The sequence below is a fragment of the Ophidiomyces ophidiicola genome (assembly GCF_022830035.1).
Source record: "Ophidiomyces ophidiicola strain CBS 122913 chromosome Unknown scaffold_45, whole genome shotgun sequence".
In the NCBI taxonomy this organism is placed as follows: domain Eukaryota; kingdom Fungi; phylum Ascomycota; class Eurotiomycetes; order Onygenales; family Onygenaceae; genus Ophidiomyces; species Ophidiomyces ophidiicola.
In genome coordinates, this window is record NW_026054685.1 from 41,089 (window position 1) to 61,367 (window position 20,279).

A 20,279-nucleotide genomic window follows, 5' to 3' on the forward strand; every position below is an offset into this window, starting at 1 on the left:
TTCTATACCCCATAATCTTTATTTTAAATCTGTCCCTGGTCTTGCTGGACTGCGCCTAAAAGAAACTTTTATCTATCTCATTGTAAATATACTTACTTATATGGGTGCGTGGCGCGATTACGTGTAGAGTCAACTTTTTTGAAGAGTAGTTAAGCTAACATAACGACGAATTAGCTCATCTTTACAACATAGACAACATTTCTAGGCCCTATCCGATAGGTGTTTCTAATGAGTACATAATATCTATTGTCAACCTTATCCTCTCTGGTGTGATATCTATAGCATTAGAAAGCAACCATCTCTTTGAACCATCACCTGTCTAACCGTCGGCCTGGAGGCGGTATCAATGTTCTAGGTGTGGTTCGAACCCGTCATAGTTGGCGGGATCCTACTTCATCTTCACAAAACTCAGTATGAAAGTTCCTGAAAGCTATAAGCTGAAATATGCTCTTCTAGAAGCCATAATCAGCCGATTCTTCTCTAGATCTTCTCCAGTTCGCAGTCGTTGAGTCTCCACCCCTCAACGCGTATGACATAAGTACAACTTTAAATCTTCCAATTCCTGTTCCCCTGTGACTCTAAAGGAGTGTTCCTTTTGCTAATATAGAATAATTTGTGCTTCACCATCCTAGAAAATACTGGGTATGTCTGTTTTCCCAAATTCTGATTACTCAATATCTTTGACGGCCGGAGAGCATTGGGACAAGAGGATCCAACCATACTCTTGACAATCGGCCAGTATCTGTGGAATGTTCCTGAATGGCTAATTGCTTATAAGGCCGAACTATTACCATTCTTCCTTCATTGAAATGAAATCCATCGTGTTTCCATCCCATTTCAAGACGTCCTTCTAAAACCGTGGGACAATCTGTAAAAGCAGCCGAGGATATGAAAATAACAAAAATCTCGATGGTGTCAGGTTTCTCCAGCCTCTTTGGCCTGTGAGGATATGGAAGCCCTGGAAGCGTTCCGGGGCTGTGAGTTGCTCCTCCCTGTTTTCTCCGCACAATCCTTATATATAGCGGGGTGACTAAGCGGTGTTTCAGGCTGATGGTATTAAATTACTAGTTTATACAACGTACCTCAGCGTACTATCCATTCATTGGTAACAAATTGTTTCAATCCCCGACATGCCATAATTTACGAGTGCTCATTGGTTAATACTTTTAGGTTCCACACCAAATTGTTTCGATACATGTAATGCTATACTCCATACAATCCCTGGATGTACGACGATGTATAAATGACGCTATGATAAGGAAACAGCTTTCATCAGCGTTGCATCTTTGCCCTGATCAGCTTTTAATTACTCCAACAACCTTTTATCGTTCACTTGAATACTTCTACTCTATTTCCTCGCTGCTATTACTCGTTCGTTGCAGTTGAGCACTGTTTAATCTCACTTTTACTTGGAAAAAAAGGCATAAACCGCTAGCCGCTTCCTGGAAGCTTCATTCAAGCACTCAGAGATGGCCATATGTCAATTATCTTCTTAATTCATACAAATGGGGAAATGTAGGCTCTGCCTTACAGCAATATATTGATGGCTTACTGATGGCAATTAAATTCTTGACAGGGAAATACGCCGTGATCCTGGACGCTGGATCGTCCGTATGCTCGCCCTTTGTTACACTCGGAATGCCTCCGGACAGATGAATGATGTAACATATTTCTATAGGGGACTCGCGCACACGTATATCGATGGCAGGATCCTGCTGTAACGCGCCCAAACCGGAAAATAAAAGATATCGAGAATCTACCTGTTGTCAGCACAAAACACAAATGGACTAAAAAAATTAGGCCTGGTATGAATCATGCTCTTTAGAGGTACATGTCAAGCTCCTGCCTTGCTGACTATTTCAGGCGTGTCATCATTTGCTCAGAAACTTGACCATCTTGGGCCTGACCACCTCAAACCGCTTTTCGACCATGTTCTTCGCGTTATTCCCTCGGAATCTGTGCAGGAAACACCAGCCTTTCTCCTTGCAACGGCTGGTATGAGGCTACTGCCTAAACAAGAACAGAGACATCTCCTTACAAGTATATGTTCATATATACGCGAAAACACTAGCCTTTCCCTACCCGATTGCAGCGTCCACGTCAAAGTCATTGATGGAAAAACAGAAGGGCTATATGGATGGATTGCGACGAATTATTTGCTAGGGGGATTTGATGCATCTGAAAAGACAAATCATGGAGCGAGCCATCATACGTATGGTTTTCTGGATATGGGCGGCGCATCCGCGCAGCTAGCTTTCACCCCCAATGCTACGGAAGCACGCAAACATTCGAATGATTTAACCTTACTACGCCTCAGAACAATGTCTGGTAAGCCGAGAGAATATAGAGTATTCGTTACTTCCTGGCTCGGGTTTGGCGTGCGTGAAGCGAGAAATCGCTATGTGGCAGCTCTTCTCAAAGGGAAAGGAAATTCCGACAAACAAGAACACCTCGACCCTTGCCTCCCCGAAAAGCTAGCAGTCACTGTTGATGGTACTATTATTCCACCGCAAGTTTCTGCTCCGGAAATGAAGCCATACCTTGTTGGCACAGGGAAATTCAATGAGTGCCTGCTGCAAACAATGCCATTACTCGCAAAAGATGTTCCGTGCGAAGACAACCCTTGTTTGCTAAATGGCGTTCATGTCCCTGCCATAGACTTCAACGTTAACCACTTTGTGGGCATCAGCGAATATTGGCATACTACCCATGACATATTTGAAATGTCGCACAAAGATAAAGCATATGACTTTCATACCTACCAAACGCGTGTTCAAGAGTTTTGCAACATGGACTGGAATGCGGTAAAAGCTGGAATTTCAAGCCATAAATGGGGCAAAAAGATCACTGAAGAAAAAGCATACGAACTCTGCTTCAAAGCTGCATGGATCATTAATATTCTACATGACGGCATTGGGGTTCCACGGGTTGGCATTGAGAACGCGCATAGCTCGACTTCAAATAGCACTAAGGATGTTTTGGATGATGAGAAAGAGCAGGGATTTCTTGATCCCTTCCAAGCCGTCAATAAGATCGACTCAACAGAAGTTAGCTGGGCTCTTGGAAAAGCAGTTCTCTATGCATCTTCACAAATGGCAGCTTCTAAGGACACCCTTCCTGTTGGCTTTGGTAGCAATGTCCCTGGTATCCCGGACGATTTTCAATACCCTTCCTCGTTGAATGTTCCTGCATCGCTTCCTCATGGCTCTCACCCAAATGCAACAAGCGAACATTCGCATGATGATCTGTTTAGCGGAGATTCGCCCCGGCGAATTCCTGGTATTTTTCTTTTTCTATTAATCATTTTAATTGCTCTTTTCTTTCTTTGTGGTCGTGATCGCAGGTCGCATGTGTATCGAAAACTTGGGCTTTCAAGAGGTCGTGGAAGTCCGCGTAGACCGAAACGCTTTTCACCCACAACATTTTTCTCGTTCTTCCGACGTAGGAGGAGCGTTGGATATGAACATGTTCTTGAAGAAGGAATTCGTGATTTTGAGCTTGAGGTTACTAACTCAGATGATTCTGATCACTCCCCTACAACTTCACTTCAGTCATCAAAGTCTGGGAGCTGGAGTCGGGTCCAGCATCCTCATCAATTAACACCAAAATACGCCATCGATAGCCCATCCCCTCAGAGCGCTGGATCAGCGTTAGAGATTGAAGGAGTGAATAATCATGCTGATCGGACTGGTTTGGTTATTCGAACTGAAAGTCGAGACCGATTATCTCCTCTCACGCTTGGGCCAACCCTTACCGGCAGGAAATCCAGAGCATCGAGCCCTGTTCGACACAAGAGCCCACTCTTGAACATTTAACACGGTACATATTAATTAGGCGCTTATGTTGGATACTTGAATTCTCTGTGCCCCTCTTGTTATGTTTTAATGGGGGTGTTCGGCGCGTAAAACGAAGAACGACAGGGGCGTTTAGGGCACTTATTCTGCATCTACTCCTCTTTCTCATGCACCTTTTGAATAGATGTCCGCCCATTCATGATAAGCAAGTAGATGTGTAATTATATAGAAAACAATTGGTTTTGAGACAATTTCGATGCATGTATGTATTTATTATAGATGTGAGCCAGATAAGGTATTTTTGACCTTGTTCTTCAAGGTTGGTACACAGACGAGTCTTCTATTGAAAATAGACCAGGAACAAGAGATGTTGGCGTCCGACACGCCGATGCAACAGTATTGATAATAATGGTACCCGAGTTACATTTTCATTTCCACGACCTCCCCGTTACCGTCCATGGCAGCCTTTGGTATCCGCCCCTCATTTAACTCTCGCTCCAATTTTGCGATCTCCTGCAAGCTCTTTGCCTCTCGAATCATTTTTTCCACTCGCTTCCTCTCCGAGTCTGTTAATTTCACACGGATCGGCCTCTCGCCGGCAGATGACGAATAATCACCCGTTGATGTGGCGGATATCGAGGAATTTTGAAAGGCACGAGATTTTATGCCTAGAATCTTTGTGGCTAGCGAAGATGGCTGTTTAGGGGAACCAAATAGTTCAGCGGCTTTAGCACGTTCGGAATCCTTCACTTTTTGGAAGTCAAGGAAGCGGACTGAAGGAAGCAGCCAAATTACCCAGTGGCGATAATGCTATATTGGTTTACGTTTAGTCTAGGGATTGAAAAAATTGCTAGAGTATTGACATACCTCCTTTCTTGTTGCCGGGTTTTCCAATAAGCTCAAATGTGTTAAACGTGTGAGGGTTTTCAACGGCTCTAAATCGGCCAATTCTGTTATATTATTTGAAGTTAAGATTAGGGTCGTAAGGTTAGGGATTGATTGCGAGATTGTGGGTTGAATATGTGATATTCGGTTTCGTGCCAATAGTAGTGATCGTAAGCGGGGAGAAAAAGGGAAGTTAGAGATAGACGAGAGATCATTGTCGGTAAAATCGATTGCATCTTGATCCTATCAGCATAGGGTTAGGCCACGGTTCTCAGCTCATCAAATAGAGTAACAACAGCAAAAGGGGAAGCTCACTCGTGCAACACCTAAGTTCTCGATGACAGGAATTCTATGTCCTATAAACCAATCCCAAGAGGAACCATGGTATCAACGGTGCTCATTCCTCAAATGTAGTATCTGTTCTTTATACGCACCTCGGAGGTCCAGCTCGCGCTCCTTCAAAGGGTTTATGTACGAAAGAGAGTTCTGAATCAGCTCTGTAGTGAGACGCATTGCAGCGACGTAATACTGGAATCTTCAAGTATATACGATAAGGCAGACTAGCACAGAATGGGTTGACCGCTCTCTTAGAGATGTGGCAGGTTTATAGAATGACTCGATTAAGTGACTGGAGAATCTGGTGTGTAGGATCGCGTGCATGTTAGATCACTCATATTAGTCAAACATGGGGAAGGGATTCATACTCCTATTTCAAAAAAATTTCAGTATAACACCCAGCAGGGTAGTAAGATGCATCTATAAAAGAAAATGCGTTCAACCCATAGAATTGGATGAGGATAGACTTGGAGAGGCTCTTTGGTCATCTCAACGCCCAGGAAATTCTTGATGACTAAGCTAGCTGACTATCACGTGCATGTTTAGTTCAGGAATATCATTTATCCATCTTGCTGGGTCGCTGATATAAATCGACGGCAAGCCTCAAGCCTGCACCACGGTTCCCCATGCTACATAGGCTATTAAAGGTTACGCCTTTGGGCTTGTGCAAAATAACTCCAATAATAGTCAATGGTCTCCATGCGCCCTAAGGAGTATACAGATTACTATATTGGAATGAGCTTTCGATGTCAAAATAAAGTTATGACCAGGCTTGGCAAGGGCACCACCTCGGCGGCTGTAAAAACAAATTTCCCAGTCATAAAGATCGAAGACACAACGCATTATCTTATCTCATAGAAGTCCCTTAACTCTGTATATTAATATGGGCTTGTGAAGTCCTTGGTACTACAGCTATGGCGAAGGAGTTCATACCCCCTTCCCCCGCGCCCTGGCGAGAATTAATAGAGCATCATCTTTCCAAAATATCACCCATGGAATTCTCTTTAGCTACTATTCATCGCGATTCAATTAGTGGCAAACTTTATCCTCGTGCGCGGACCTGCATCTTTCGCAATTTCTGGTCGCAGATACCTCTCCACCACTCTGCAAAGGAAGCAATGGAAACAGCCTGTGGCCGTAATACCAAAAAAGAGACTTATGGTGACAGGGACAATGATAATAGAAGGTCACATCATAATCTTTGTGGTGCTATAAATGAAAAAGTGTTTTCAAGTGACTTGTTCACATTTACAACTGATGTTAGGATGGCAAAGGTTTCTGATCTTACGAGCCTTGATGGCAACCCCGGTGGGGATGTCGAGGCCGTGTTCTGGATAAAACCGTCTTCTACTCAGTGGAGGGTGAAAGGCAAGGCATTTGTTATTGGTGGAGACCCCAAAGACGAAGTAGAACAAAGAGCACGGAGAGAGATACAGAAGGGCATGCGGCAGCAGTACCCTTCTTCAGAGGAATCCATACAAGCATGGAGCTGGGAGAAAGAAATTACTGCTCAGTTTGCAAATTTGAATCCTTTGATGAGAGGTGAGTCTCCTCTTTATTTTTGCATTTTCTATTGTTTCTCCCCCTTAGATTAAGCCCCCTTCCTGTGAATTACTCTTAAATGATCTTTGTAGCCCCATGACAATAGGAATAAGGCCATTAACAACTGTTATACTGTACAAAAAGGTTCTTTCAGAAACCCACCTCCAGGTACCATAAGGTCAACACCCGATTCTGACTACCATCAGAAGCTTAAACTCGGGCAAAAGGTGGACAGTCCCTGGGATGAAGTGGCAAGGAGCAATTTCCGCGTTGTGGTTATTAAGCCAGAGGACGTCGAAATGGTAGATTTAACAGCGCCAGACGCCGCCTTGAGGGTGCGATGGAAGTTGACGGACGGTCTTGATGATAGAGGCACTGGGTGGAAAAGAGAAGACTTGTGGCCTTGAAACAATCTTGTACGATATTCAAGTACTTGGATACTCGGCATCTCTGGAAATTTTTGTAACGGGATACTGATAGAAGAGACTTCTGATACCGATGTTTTTACCACTGAGTTGCAATGTTAAAGCTGAGAGTAAAGCTCCCTTATAACCCCAAGTATAAGAATCTCTTCCACAGCAACCTATGATTGTGCTTGTTTTCTTACAGCAAAGGCGAAAAGCAGCTACTGGGGAATTCCTATTTCTGTTATGTTCCTCCGAATAGCGATATCACACATTCGCATACACAAACCTTCCTCCTGCAAACTACACAGACACACATCAAAATCAAAGATTACCAAGAAATTTCTTACTCCCTTTTCTTCAAGCTTGTCACTTCCTCTATCTTGACTTCATCTCTCTAACTAAACACTTGCTCTGATCTTGGCTTCATTGATCTTTTAATTAGCACGCAGCTTCTTTGCTCCTCACTGGCGTATTCGCTTACCTCCAGAGACAATCCCTTTTCAGCTTCAGTCGCGCTTTAAGTCTAGTCCAAAACCTCATTGGGCTCTGTCTGCTGCTTACTGCTTGCCTGGCATTCGCCTTCTTACATTGTTCATTTCCCATTCAGGTAATGCCGTCTGTCTCAACATGGTGACTCTTTGACAAGCTGACAATGTCAACTGAGACAGCGCAACTTGCAAACTGCTTGCTGCTAGCGGGGTATTCTGATACTTTCGTACATATTCCTCCCTATCTGCGTGTATATCCAGAAGGCAACCCAAGCGAAAATAAGTGGTTTTAATAAAAAGGTAGTCAATCTTCCTCCATCAGTTTATACAAACGCGAAAAAGGAAAGAAATAAACCAAAATGATGTCAAATTACAGTGATTCCGACGTCGATGACGAGATGGCCTGCCGTTGCTCGTACTGTGGTAGATTTTGCTCTCGCGCGAATATCCATGAGTTATCCGGCCTGTGCTTTCCGTGTGAACACAAGCTTCATCCATCCAAGCTCCTGCCGGAAGACGAGAACGAAAATCCAGAAGCCGACGAAATTGCCATCAACGCGAATGAAAGTGAGTCGTGGGGTGGAGCATCAGTGGCCTCAAAAGCTGAAGGCAAGGAGAGCGGTTCTCAGGAGTCCGGGTCCCACCCGCAAGGGTTTGGTGAGCCGAACCAACCTGCAGAGTCAGCTCTGTGCGCCCGATGCTGGACGAGGTCACCGACGAGAGTACTCTATAACTCTCCCACCTGTGACGAGTGTTTCCAGGAGGCTAAAGTTAAGAAGGTATGCCATCATTCCCAAAACAATAATATGCTGCATAGATGCTAATAACCAGCAAAGGAAGGGTCCCGGGGTACGAAGGTAGGCATATAGCAGACCTGGGAGTTCAAAAAAAAAATCATACTTCGGTGCTAAATATCATAACAGCGGCGATTCCAGCCACCGACGCCTCTTCAGCCAGGCAAAAAGTTGACACGAGTTTGCGACTCGTGTCGCCAAAAGAGGAAAAGGTGTGAACACCGTCGTGTTGTTGACGCTGATGATCGTAAGTTTTCCCAAAATTGTTTCGCAATAGGCTTCAGTATTGTACAAATATTGACATAATGATCCTCTTAGCCGCTGCGACGGATCGTCGACGCAAAAGGGTCAAAGTCGAGGCACCCGTCCCCGAGAGCGACGAGCCAGAGGACACACTCGAAACAGGCGATGCCATCGCAACGGGTGAGTTAAAGGGGGCTTTAACATGCTCTAGTCAAAGAGATATTGGCTAACCGCTGGCTGTTCAGACGCCGACGCCAACCCCTCGATCGTGCCAGTGGTCGAGAAACCTGCGGTCAACAACTGTGGTTCTGCAGAAGAGAACCTACAGTGGGCAATCAAACAGTCAGTTCAGACTGTTTACCGCAGGGAGATGGAGCGCCTGGTTGAAGTGGCTGAAGCCAAAGCGGCAGAGGCTAATCAGGCGTTCGAGGTTGTCAAGCAGCATGTGAGCTGGTGGCTCGCGGAGCTCATGAGACCCAGTTCATAGGCTGACGAAACCAACGCGGCTGCTGGGGATCCATCCCATCAAGAACCAAGATAAAGAAGCATTCGGGCGGTTATCCCAGATTTTCCAAGTGGTGGTATCCGTCACCTGGGCGGTCTTTGGTGATTTTGCCCCTGCTTTCTCTGCACTCTTGAGTGCTGGAAGGTTTGCGAAGGGGGTATCTGCTTATTACTCATGGTGCACCTTGCGATTTTCAAGGTGCCACTGCAGGGCTGGTTTAAGATGGATGTGGGAGCCCAGGCTGCATTTAGACTCATTGGCTGCGAGTGCGGGTGCTGATCGACAATGGGTGTCCCCTTGCGCGAGACGAGACGAACAGTGCCCTACCATGCCGGCCAGCATCGATGCGAGTCTCAAATCCCCATCCCTGGCTGCCAACGTCGCAACGACAACCGTCTTCTGCTTTGTGCCTCACCGCTCGTTTGCGACAGGCTTTATATTGCCTTCGCGCGCTCTACGCCGGATCCGGCTAGCGTCACTCACCATACAAGCCCAGCCAGTACGGTACCAGTACTGGTTCCGCCGCCGTCAGGGGATACCGTACCAACCTTATTTTCTCCTGCACGTGATGTTCCGTTACAGCTCGTATTGGCTGTCGCAGGTCCGATCGTTCTTCAACGTTGCGTTTTCGCACTGCCGTTCCCGCTATCCAGCATTCTGACAGTCATGTCTGTGTGAGCCTGGCACCATTGCAATTGATTGAAATCCCTCCTCTCTTTTTACCTGAATCGTCTTGCGGTGTGCTCTTATTGCCATGCATGCGTCTTGTTAAGCGTTGGAGCTTCCCTTTGTTTGGCTGATCCCGTTCTTCGCCTGAGCCACACTTCCTCCACGACCACCCTTAATGCTTTTATGATACACAGCCATCGAGGAGACAGTCTCCATACGCAGACCTAATACCCTGTGGAGCTCATTGCAATGGGTTCCTACGAGGCCGACTCATCCCGCTGCTTCACTCTTCTCGCCCAGAAACTCCCTTCGTGGCTTACTCGAGTTTCCGACCTAGCTGCCCATACCACCGCAAAACAGGAAGAATTCAAGGCCGATTATACTAAATATGCAAGAAAGGATAGAAAATCCCGTATGCGAAAAGGGAGCTCCCTCCACACAAACAGACCTGATCTTGAAGGCTCGTCACATTCACTCAAATCGTCATCAGGCTCGGGTACCTCACAAATTGACAGCCTGACCCGTATGAAACTATTAAAACCAGGGGATATAAACCAGAAAAAACGGATTGACGATTGCTCTGGATCACCCAATGATACTGACCGACATCTTCGCCCTCGCCGTCAATTCATTATCCACTATGACTGCCAAACCCAAACTGCGTTAGAAAAGCTAGTACGAGAGATAGGCGGGGCAAGAAACCACATCCGAAAAGGTAGAATGGTTTACATGATGAAATCCAGTATGGAAATGAAGCCACTTCCGGAGGGCTTTCCGCCCGATGATGCGATGAAGCCCATATTTAGAAGCACCAGACAAATCACAAGACCTTTACCCGGTGCAAAGAATTCCCCATTTGATTTGGCGGATACATACTTAGAAAATGCCCAGGCGCTATGCGAAGCAGCCGCCCATCAATTCTTGCGCAGCGGGGATTGTTCAAAAGAGTTGGACCGGACAAGACAAAAGCTCAAATTAGCATTGGATCTAGCGGAGATTGAAACCGAAATTGAAGCAGAGGCAGAGGCTAAAGCTGAAATGAAGGCCAAAGTGAAAGCAACTGAGAAGGAAAAGGAAAAGGGAAAGGAGGCTGGGAAGGAAGTCGAATTTGAAAAATTAACGTCAGACGTCGATATCAAGGCCACAATACCGGGAAAGGATCTGGATGCCCCGAGGCCTGCCATCGAAGTCGATGATGCTTCCGATGTCTCCTCTATATCTATTGACATAACGGCGTTTCGAGCTTCCAGGTTCAAGCGATAATTTGGAGCATTTGGAGCTACATTTTGGTTGTGCCTGACTATTCTGGATTTCGGGATATCTTTTGCACCATATGTTGTCATGCCACTGGTTTCTCTCTTAATGATTACTCTCTGTTGCCTATCGTATTGGCCCTCATGAAAAGTAGGCGCCAAATCTATGAAACTTTGACGTCGTGATGATAGCGTTGATTTCTTCCATTTTATGACATGGAATTTCTGGTTTAGCGATGGGTTTTGCATACCCAATTTTGTGAACAGAGTATTTCTAATCAATATAAGTTCCCGTTCAGTGGAGCTATTTTGGAGGGTTTTGCCAGGTAATCGGGAAATACATCATACTATTTTTCACAATAATCCCCATCCTTAGGTTCCCCCCTCCCCGTTCTGACAGGGGGCATGGGCGGTAAGGTGAAAGACCAAATGCATACGGAGTGCATGAGAAACGCAGCTTGAATGTCTTAAAACACGCGTTTCAATGGTGGCCCAGCAAAACGCCATCAATCGGTTGGATTCTTCAAAAGTCTATCATGGCAGGTATCAAGAATAACCAGCAACAAGGGGGAAGATTAGTAAAAATACGGATTATCTTCGAGTTCAGCCACCGCAGCACATCCAAACACCATTATCTGCCACATGGCAAGTATTGGTGTTAGCTCGGGCTGTTTTTACTTTTATTTTTATTTCTTTCCAAGCTAACCAGAACACGACCTACTCCGTACTCCGTATGCAACTATATATGTATGTACCTCGCAGGAGCGATATATTCAAAGGCCCTGCCTCAGGTGTCCGCTGAAAGGAGCATGCAACAGTTTGAATCGCCCATAGCGCAGCACGGGGATTTTTGGCAGTCATCAGAATACCATGAAGGCTTTGGTTAGTCGATCAAGGGTGGTCAATACTATCTTTTCACCCTGGATGACAGGGAAGATACTTGCCTCGCGACCTCAAAATCTGGAACTTTCTCCGGGTGACATAACTATCTCATAATTACGACGGAGCCTGCTATAAGTAACAAAGCAGAGGGGATTGTTTCCCGGACTACATTGCTCATTTCACCACCAGTTTTGAAAGCCATGCCTTGAATAGTCATCAGATACAGGAGCGTGGGCTCGATTGAAGTGTCGATGAAACTGTGGAAGGATTATTATTGTAAGAAAATATCTTTTCCTTTTTTCAAAAGTAGTTGAAAAGCAGAGGGGTAGTTACGGAATACGGAGTACCTACTGGTTGAACTAGCCTCAGAGTTTCTAGCAATCTAGAGCAATGCCCAAAAGGGTCGTTAGAGGCTTCCAGCCCCCGGACTCTTTAGCGCTCCCGTTCCGGAACAGTCTCCCCGATTCACATCCATTCCTTTTGAGGGTAAGTTAACCGCACCATTGTTACATCCACTGTATGCTGCGTGAATGCGCTGACCACTCGTCCTCGACTGCCATACAGTTACGGTCCCAATAATACACGAGCCCCGCAGCCATCCTGCTCAGCTTTTCATCAAGCCGCGTGTGCAGCCGATCGGAATATGGCACCTGATTTTCGTCTCCGACCTGCATGAGACACCCAAAACGTGTGCGAATAAGCTTAAGCTGGGGAATAGAAGACGGTTTAGAGGGTGGAGAGGTTGAACCTTGGGAAGCCTCGGGAGATGCACACGTTCGACCCGAAGATAATGGATCGGAGGGTCTGTTTGAATCCCACCCATGGATCTGCAGGTGGGTTTACTCCACAGTTCAACCTCTTGCGAGAAAAGATTTGTTTTTGACTCTTCAGTCGGCACAATGGAATCATACCATCGTAAATGATGCTTATTGCGGCTTTGATGAGGTCTACGTAGTTAATTGAATTTGGGAAATAGCAAGACGAGAAAGACAACTCTCAATACTCCTTGACCGGAAACCTCTCCACCTTCTAGCTCCCTTAGCCTGATGTCTCTCTTTATTACAGAGGAAATCATGAAGAACGAAAAAAGAAACCCCAACAGTTTTTCAATTCCCATTCACGTCTATGTGGTACGGAGTACTCCATTTGTAATAAGAGTGGGGAGATATTTCTAACAAAGCATGGGCTAGACTTTATATCCTTGATTTGCCTAACGAACAGAGCCTAAATCTCATCGGGGACTGGCTGCATGTCGGGCTTCGTTTGTGGTTGGCATACAGGTGATTTGAAAGAAAGCTCTTATTTCGGTGGCAAGCCGTGGAGAAAAAGTGACAAGAATACTCGCCCAGAGCATCCTTCGCGTATGTGTGCTCTATGACCTAGTGCGCGATATATACCACGGAGATCTCTTGTTTGCGAGGAGCGGATACATACCCAGACAGGCTTACTGGCTTGCGGTAATATCGTCGTAAGATTGCCGTGAAAGGCCTTGTATCGTATGCAATACGAACTTGGCGGTACCGCTTAGTCATGCTTCTCTCAACTTCAAACCTTCCGGCCTCAGACAATCAAGATTGTCTCGAGGGATGATGCCCTGGAACGCAGACGTGCTTGAGCCTCGACGCTGCCCCGTGGTGGAAGGTCGATGTCTGATATGAAACGGTTGCTATTCCATTCTTGTTTGTATATGCTTGCGTCTTGGCTCACTATAATTGCCTCCTTGGACAATTACGTTTTTCATTCTAGCCATCTCCCCGTTCGCATATTTTGCAACTGTACGGAGTATGTTGCAAAGCAATGACTACCAAAATGGTGAATTTGGGTGGTTAAGTGTACGTCGAACTCGGAAAGCTTGAAACAAATGGAATAGGTCATATTGCCGCCAATATTGTTGGCACCACGCTGCTTCCAAACTGAAGAGGAATACAAACTATGAGCTGCAGTTATATGCTGTAGCGCTGGGCAACCTGTAAATGTTTGGCTCTCTATCATCTAGAGCTCATTCTAGATAGTCTATTTGATTTTTTATGTTTGTGACGTCACTTAGCCATAGCCATATCCCTATTGCTTTGAGAGAGACCGGCCAGATGAGATATTCAACAACCTCTCCCTCTACATCAAAAGCCCCGCATACTCTATTGCAGACTATCAGAGTAGAATATCCTTAGGCCCTCAAAGGCTATATTTGCCAATGGGTTTGCTAAAAACAGTTATGAGATGTTCACATAGCCTCCCGTTGCACGCAGCTGTTTTTCATGAACACTTTGATGCTCCTCCTTAACCTAGGACTCTTTATATCCCCTTGATAAATTCACTTGACGACAACGAAATAACCCAGACTAGCCCAATTAGTCTGTGCAAAAGCCCTAATAGGGCGTGCTTGCTCACCTGCTCTTTTCCTGCGCCGTGCAAACCCCACGAGCAATATCTTTATGGACCCTTTTGCTTTCTCTCATATTATATCTTTGCAAAAACATCATTTTTCTCCATACCTTTTTTGGGTGTTGTTGGTGCTTGTTTAATGATAGCTTAAGTTAATACCTTGTTTAGCATCTGCTGCAGTATCAAACCTTCCAGGACCAGTCCCCTATTCCAATTTTAGGGGTTTTTAGGAATTAACCACTGATGGCCTCTGACCAAATTCTCATTTTCAACGTATCACCGAACCCTGCTGGGGATAATACAACAAACAAGACTCATAGGAAGCGCCCAGGGCCAATCCGAAAACCGAGTTTTTCAAGTGAAGAATATGATGACGAAAATACGAAGGCGTTTGCTGAAGCCGTGGATGCTCTGTTGAGGAATGAAGCAGAGAGTGGGGACTATGGTCAGGATTCCGGATATGATGCTGGGGATGAAGATACCGACGATAGCACCAGCAAAAGTTCTAGCGATGATAGAGAGACTCCCAGCCTGCAGGTCAAAGTTGAAGACAATGCAGCTAGGAACATCAATGGAAATGTCTCCAACGATACAACAGCCAATTCAATACAGCATTTGATTCTTCCGGTGACGGCCAGCCATCTTCGGGATAGGGATTTTGTGTATTCTCGGGTAGGTTTGCTTCACCATTCACCTTTGGTTAATTATTTCTTTCCAGAATGATGGAAAGAAAGATATTGGTCTAATAGTGCGTTACCAGACCCGCCGCACCACGTCTATCGATCCCGTAGAATATGAACTTGCAGCAGATATCGAAGAACAAGTATGTACCTGCACTGGTGACCACTTTTTTCTGTGGTCGACATCTAATATTTTGATTTTAGGCCGAGCGCTCCTTGTCACAACAGACTCCTCCAGCACTCTTTGCAGGCTGGAATTTTGATATATTTGAGGTTTGTTTTAACTCACATGGTCAAAATATTTAGAATCTTCTAGCTGATCTCTTCCTAGGATCCTGTGGAGAATGGCGACGCTGTTGACCATAACAGTCTTGGTCAAGGTCACCGCATTAACGGTGACTCCGAGCGCAATTATGGCCACAATGGGAGCAGTTATATTTCCGGTGTGCACGAATACCGTGCTGATTTTCAGTTCCCTGATTGCTGTACAATGAACGGTAATGGTGCCGATTATTCAAGCCGCGTCGTAGAGGAAGGCGAACCCTCAAAACTAAGTGACGAGGAGCCTAGCGAATTCGCGTTTTCTCGCGGAGAAGTCTCTGAATACAACGAGAATTCTCAATACGCTGCTAATGGGGTTTCAATGAGTGCCAATAGCGCCGGGCTAGACCGAGAACTTTGGTCGCCCATCGATGGACCTCTTGAATCCACCTATCGATCCCCTTACATGGGGCCAGTTGGATGGACGGTTCCGCATCGGGCACGCCCAAACTCATCACAGCCTTTCTTGATCTACCAAGACCCATCTTGGTACGAACCTGAACCGTCGCCTATTAATCCCTACTGGGACCTGCTCGCCAGCGACGATAAGGAGAATGCTATCCCAGAAGGCATGGAAACAGGTATACGGCCTCCTCCGGCGGCGGAGGACAACATCGTAACCGAGGCGCTGAACATCGTTACCCTAGCTGCTAGCAACCAGCATTGGCCTCTTCGTCCCTTAAATCCGACAAACGGCTGGGCTAATTACTCTTCCAGCACCTATCATCGCAATTTAAATGCCCGCTCCTCCACTACCTCTGGGATAGGGCTTGACATCGCAACCGGTGCGGCTCCTTTTGCAACCCCAGCCAGAGGGAGGCATAGACACTCGAATTCTCTCACGATGACGGACAGCGATAGGGCGGCAAGGCGGTAAGGATGTCGGATTCGGGGCAGGGGCGCATTGGTGGGGTGTGTTTGTTATTAGCCGTTAATATTTTTCATTCCAAGTTCCATTTTGATATCCACAGTATTCTTTTGTATTGTTGTTGGAAGGGGTCTTGGCAAGGAGCATATGGGTGTTAGTTAATTCGCATTTGGGCAACTTTTTTTTAATTCTTGTGAAGATACATGTGATTCCATCCTTTGGGTTAGGTGGTCTTTGCGTCAGGTGTTCTGTCAGTTAAAAAAAATCTTGAAATGTAAATAAAAGATACTGGCTCAGTTTTTCATTATGCTATTTTTCGCTTGGTCAGTGCGGATATTTAAAGCAGATAAATGGATATTTGAAAAAGTTCAAGGGATAGAAAAAAGGAAAGAAGCATAAGATTTTAATGGGCATAGATAAAAAGAGTGTGTTTATGCCGCATTTATATAAATTACTTATTAGGTTTCATAAAGATCAATTCGACAGACATAGCAGTCAAAGTTGTTCATTCAAGGGGGTATCAGGCACCAGAATCCAACGTCAATGTTCATCCCGCCCAAAAAAAAACCACATCACTTTGACAAAAGGGTGAAGGATTGACAGAAATAATGAAAGAAATACATAAAACATCACCTCTCCTATCATAGATTGAGCGGGAGTCCCCTTAGACCCAATAAGATTCATTCACAATTTTCCGAAATCCAAAAAGAGCAAAAAAAAAAAAAAGTTATGATTCACAATTTAGTAATAGATTTTTTCTTGGTAGATGGGTGGAACGCCACTCTCCTCGTTCCATGTAATCTTCCCATTGTCATCAATGAATGCATCTTCATCAGTGATGGGAATAACCTTTGAAGTGTGTGCAACTTCTTGCTTACTGATGCCACCGGCATCCCGTGGAATCCACAGTAGTGGTGGCGTAGACCCAATTGATGGGTGGAAGTATGCGTGTTGCTCCACTTCAGGTGGGTAAGAGACGATGGCCGAATCGTGGGGCACCAATTGTCGCAGGGTGGCGTAGTTAGCGTACTTATAGGGCTGGAAAAATTTGACAAGCGGGTTGGCTTTTGGCATTGGTGGTTCAGAGGCAGCGCCGTTAGATAGCCCTTTCTCAGCGTCTGTGAGCATTTCTCCGGATGCACCATTGTGGGGTGCGTGTTGTGGCACAGAAGTTTCGTCCACTTCCAGATTTTTCGGGAGGTAGTTGAGCAAGGGGTAAAGGGCCTGGCTCAGCGCGAAGTGATAGAGAACAGTGAAAACACCGCAAATGATCATCAAAATCAGAGGGCCCAGGGCGTGTCGATCAGAGGCGGCTCCAATAGCGAATAAACCAATGAGGCAAACAATCAAAAGATAACAGCCGACAGTTGTCTGCTGCAAGGCTCGAGGGTAAATCATGCCTTTCGTATCAATATCTGTGTTGTTCACATAGAGCATGTTATATCTGTATGCAACGTAGAAGAGATATAGTCCAATGGTCGCGAAGCCGAGAACAAGGGGAGCAATAGCAGCATAAGTGATGGCTAGAAGCTGATAAGCAAGGATAGAATGGAGGATGTCGAACATTACTTACCAATAACGCAAAGATTGGTTACCACAGGGAGAATCGTTCCCCAGCCCATTCCAGCCAAGGTAGACCAACGAGTATACATCTTTCGGGGCGTATTATCAAAAAGCTTACCCAAAATCTTGGAGATGATAAGGCCGACGATTTGCAGCAAAGCACCAGAACTGAAAGTCAAGCCCTGCAAAATGAAATATGCGATGTAGAAATTGGAAGCCTTGGGGATATTTTGTGCGAGGAGGGAAGCTGCACTCTGTGGATTTTGGATAATTGAGGTGACAACGCTTGTAGCAGCAGAAGAGAGGGTGGTCACCAAGAAGACCTGAACGACCTGGAATGCAAAGAAGAAGTTTTGTGTCCTCAGTTCCACAGCAGCGGTAGTTGGGACACCCCCAAGTTTGGCCAAAACTAAAATACCGAGTTAGATCTACAGCAGGGTAGTAGTATTGTGACAAAACTTACGTCGAAGCACGATGGGTAGCAGGGCCATAAGCACCGAGAGGAGGATAACCGGAAGAAGAGACGTGATGAGACCAAGAATGACAGGTGGGCATTTCAAGATAAACCGAAGGAAAGGGACTTTGTCGGTTAGGTAGTTGATTTGGGAGATAGAACCAACGAAGGCGACAGGGATTGCCCAGAAGATAACCATGACAATGACCACGGCGATGGTGGCAGCATTGCGCATGATTAGCTCCCACCATTTGATACGCAGATTCGACCAAATAATATCCGCAGGGTTCAAGCCAATGTAGCGAGGGGCCATGTGCAAGGGTTGATTATGAGCCACTATTTCACGAAACGTGAGTAAACAAGTTAAACTTCATGAGCGAAGTAGACTTACACATTTGATATGCGGCCTGTGCATCATTTTGCGTGTAGAATTCAACAAAAACAGAAGACAGGAGCTTAGCATCACCGGCGCGAAGTTTTGCCTGTAGTTCTTCAATTTCGGGGTTGAGGCGCTGAATTTCCCCACGGGCCCAGTTGATAGTATCCACCTTTTTGCCAATGATCATTTTAAGTCTGTGTGTTGGTCGGCTCGAAGGCTTGATCCATTTCGCTGCAGCAGAGCCGGACTCGCCTTCAACAGGCTCCATGGCGGTAGCTTGGAGATTTTCCTCGTCGGTCGTTTTACCTTTCGTGGCCTTGACGCGAGCGGTGGTTGCGAGTTTGATCAGCTTTGTCTCAGCATCTTCAAGTTTGAAGGCAGCCTTGTCGCGGTCCTCAACCTTTTCCTTGAGTGCATCAACGTCAGGCACAAGCCAGACGTTTTTAACCTTGTCATCACCATACATCTTTCGGATGCGAGCCTCGTCAAGATATTCATCAGGCACGGAGGTAAAAAGTACGGTTTTCGAAGAAATGCGATTAGCATAGAGAGGCGAGAAAAAGTAGGCTTGGCGCAAATTGATGAAGTAGATGCTTTCGCGAGTGACCATGAAGAAAACAAAAGCTAAGCATTCTTTAGTACCCAGGAGTTGATCCAGATGAAGCTGAGTAAGTGGACATACCGATGAAAATCCAAGCAACGAATGCATGGGCATAGTATCTATTCAGATTTCCGGCGACATTACCAAACGTCAGCATATCCAGCTGCTTTTTTCCGCCGCCACCCGTCGCATTGACTGGAAACAGGATGGGCCAGCTAATCAGACAGCCAACAAAGCAGATAGCCGAAGAGATTTTGAGATAGCGCAGAAGAAGATAGGCATCCATCGAGTGGTGGCGAAGCACGTAGGTATCCGGTAGTTTCATCATGGAACCAATCCAGCCAAAAAGGCCAGGGGCAGGAGCAGGAGTGCGCTCGTCTTCGCGCAAAGAGCCGATGTATGTCCTGGGAATATACTGCCTGCGCTGACTGAGGCGCAGGACCATGAAGACCAAGACCATTGCGCCGGAGATGACGAGCGTGGGCAACAAGGTCGAGACGAGACCTGACGCCGAATTGGAGGCATTGTCAATGTTCAGCTCGTCCTAGACGTCAGACGTGGTTAGCGACGCGCAGATAGCGGAGCGCGACGAGGAATGCTTACCGCCCGTTTGGCGAACTGGACAGAGGTGTCCATGGTCACTCCAAGGGGCCGCTTGCGCAGAGCACAGGCGAATTGGTAGCTTTCAGGGAACTCTCAAGGTACGAAAGGTAGTTTTTTCGCGCGTTCGATGCGGTGGAAAGGGGGAGAAGGCAGCGAAAGGGGGAAAACGAACAAGAAAAAGAAAAAGGGTGTCTCTTGGGCGACGAGAGAAAGAAACGCGGGCGATCACAAAAAGACGGACAAGGACCGCTCGAGGGAGCGGGCGGATATTAAGGAGGAGCAAACCTGCAAATGAAGGGACGATCGGGTGCTGGGCGTTGACGTGAGCTGGAGCCACTGGGAGCTCCCCCGCCAAGCGCCCACGGTTGCGCGGGCTCGCCACGCTGAGTCACCCGCGCTAGCCCGTTTCAGCCCGCCCGGAGGCCAGCATGTGGCGCATGCGGCCGCGCATGGTTGGCCAGACGCCGCGTCAAAGTTTGATCGCGCCAGCCACGGCGCCGCCCTGTGATGCGATTGGCTGACTCGCATGTGACTGGCTGGCTGGCGACGCCACTCTGCGCCCGCCGTCGCACCAGGTCCGCACGTGATGCCGACGCTTACCTAAGGTCGCGCGCTAGCCCGCACCTCTGC

General features: G+C 46.5%; 7 protein-coding genes across 7 annotated transcripts; 5 read left to right on the top strand and 2 right to left on the bottom strand.

The window, feature by feature from the left end:
* Positions 1-1,554: 1,554 nt before the first annotated feature.
* Positions 1,555-3,815, top strand: YND1 (Golgi apyrase; the record flags this gene model as incomplete). Its single annotated transcript, XM_049255530.1, has 3 exons — positions 1,555-1,611; positions 1,679-1,805; positions 1,864-3,815. 3 exons carry the CDS (start codon positions 1,555-1,557, stop codon positions 3,813-3,815), a joined length of 2,136 nt encoding a protein of 711 aa, XP_049105492.1.
* A 399-nt stretch (positions 3,816-4,214) lies between these two features.
* LEA1 (U2 snRNP complex subunit) lies at positions 4,215-5,192 on the bottom strand (the record flags this gene model as incomplete). The annotated part of the gene is made up of 4 exons (XM_049255531.1): positions 4,215-4,604; positions 4,662-4,922; positions 4,995-5,035; positions 5,114-5,192. 4 exons carry the CDS (start codon positions 5,190-5,192, stop codon positions 4,215-4,217), a joined length of 771 nt encoding a protein of 256 aa, XP_049105493.1.
* An 815-nt stretch (positions 5,193-6,007) lies between these two features.
* LOZ57_006516 (uncharacterized protein) lies at positions 6,008-6,964 on the top strand (the record flags this gene model as incomplete). Its single annotated transcript, XM_049255532.1, has 2 exons — positions 6,008-6,557; positions 6,702-6,964. The coding sequence occupies 2 exons, from the start codon at positions 6,008-6,010 to the stop codon at positions 6,962-6,964; spliced, it is 813 nt and encodes a 270-aa protein (XP_049105494.1).
* An 847-nt stretch (positions 6,965-7,811) lies between these two features.
* LOZ57_006517 (uncharacterized protein) lies at positions 7,812-8,976 on the top strand (the record flags this gene model as incomplete). Its single annotated transcript, XM_049255533.1, has 5 exons — positions 7,812-8,231; positions 8,289-8,309; positions 8,376-8,493; positions 8,565-8,669; positions 8,735-8,976. 5 exons carry the CDS (start codon positions 7,812-7,814, stop codon positions 8,974-8,976), a joined length of 906 nt encoding a protein of 301 aa, XP_049105495.1.
* A 936-nt stretch (positions 8,977-9,912) lies between these two features.
* Positions 9,913-10,926, top strand: LOZ57_006518 (uncharacterized protein; the record flags this gene model as incomplete). Its single annotated transcript, XM_049255534.1, has 1 exon — positions 9,913-10,926. The coding sequence occupies one exon, from the start codon at positions 9,913-9,915 to the stop codon at positions 10,924-10,926; it is 1,014 nt and encodes a 337-aa protein (XP_049105496.1).
* Positions 10,927-14,423: 3,497 nt separating this feature from the next.
* Positions 14,424-16,058, top strand: LOZ57_006519 (uncharacterized protein; the record flags this gene model as incomplete). Its single annotated transcript, XM_049255535.1, has 4 exons — positions 14,424-14,852; positions 14,899-15,003; positions 15,065-15,133; positions 15,192-16,058. The coding sequence occupies 4 exons, from the start codon at positions 14,424-14,426 to the stop codon at positions 16,056-16,058; spliced, it is 1,470 nt and encodes a 489-aa protein (XP_049105497.1).
* Positions 16,059-16,790: 732 nt separating this feature from the next.
* On the bottom strand, positions 16,791-19,682 carry PHM7 (phosphate metabolism protein 7; the record flags this gene model as incomplete). Its single annotated transcript, XM_049255536.1, has 6 exons — positions 16,791-17,572; positions 17,623-18,021; positions 18,076-18,402; positions 18,458-19,069; positions 19,128-19,590; positions 19,650-19,682. The coding sequence occupies 6 exons, from the start codon at positions 19,680-19,682 to the stop codon at positions 16,791-16,793; spliced, it is 2,616 nt and encodes an 871-aa protein (XP_049105498.1).
* Between the last annotated feature and the right edge of the window lie 597 nt (positions 19,683-20,279).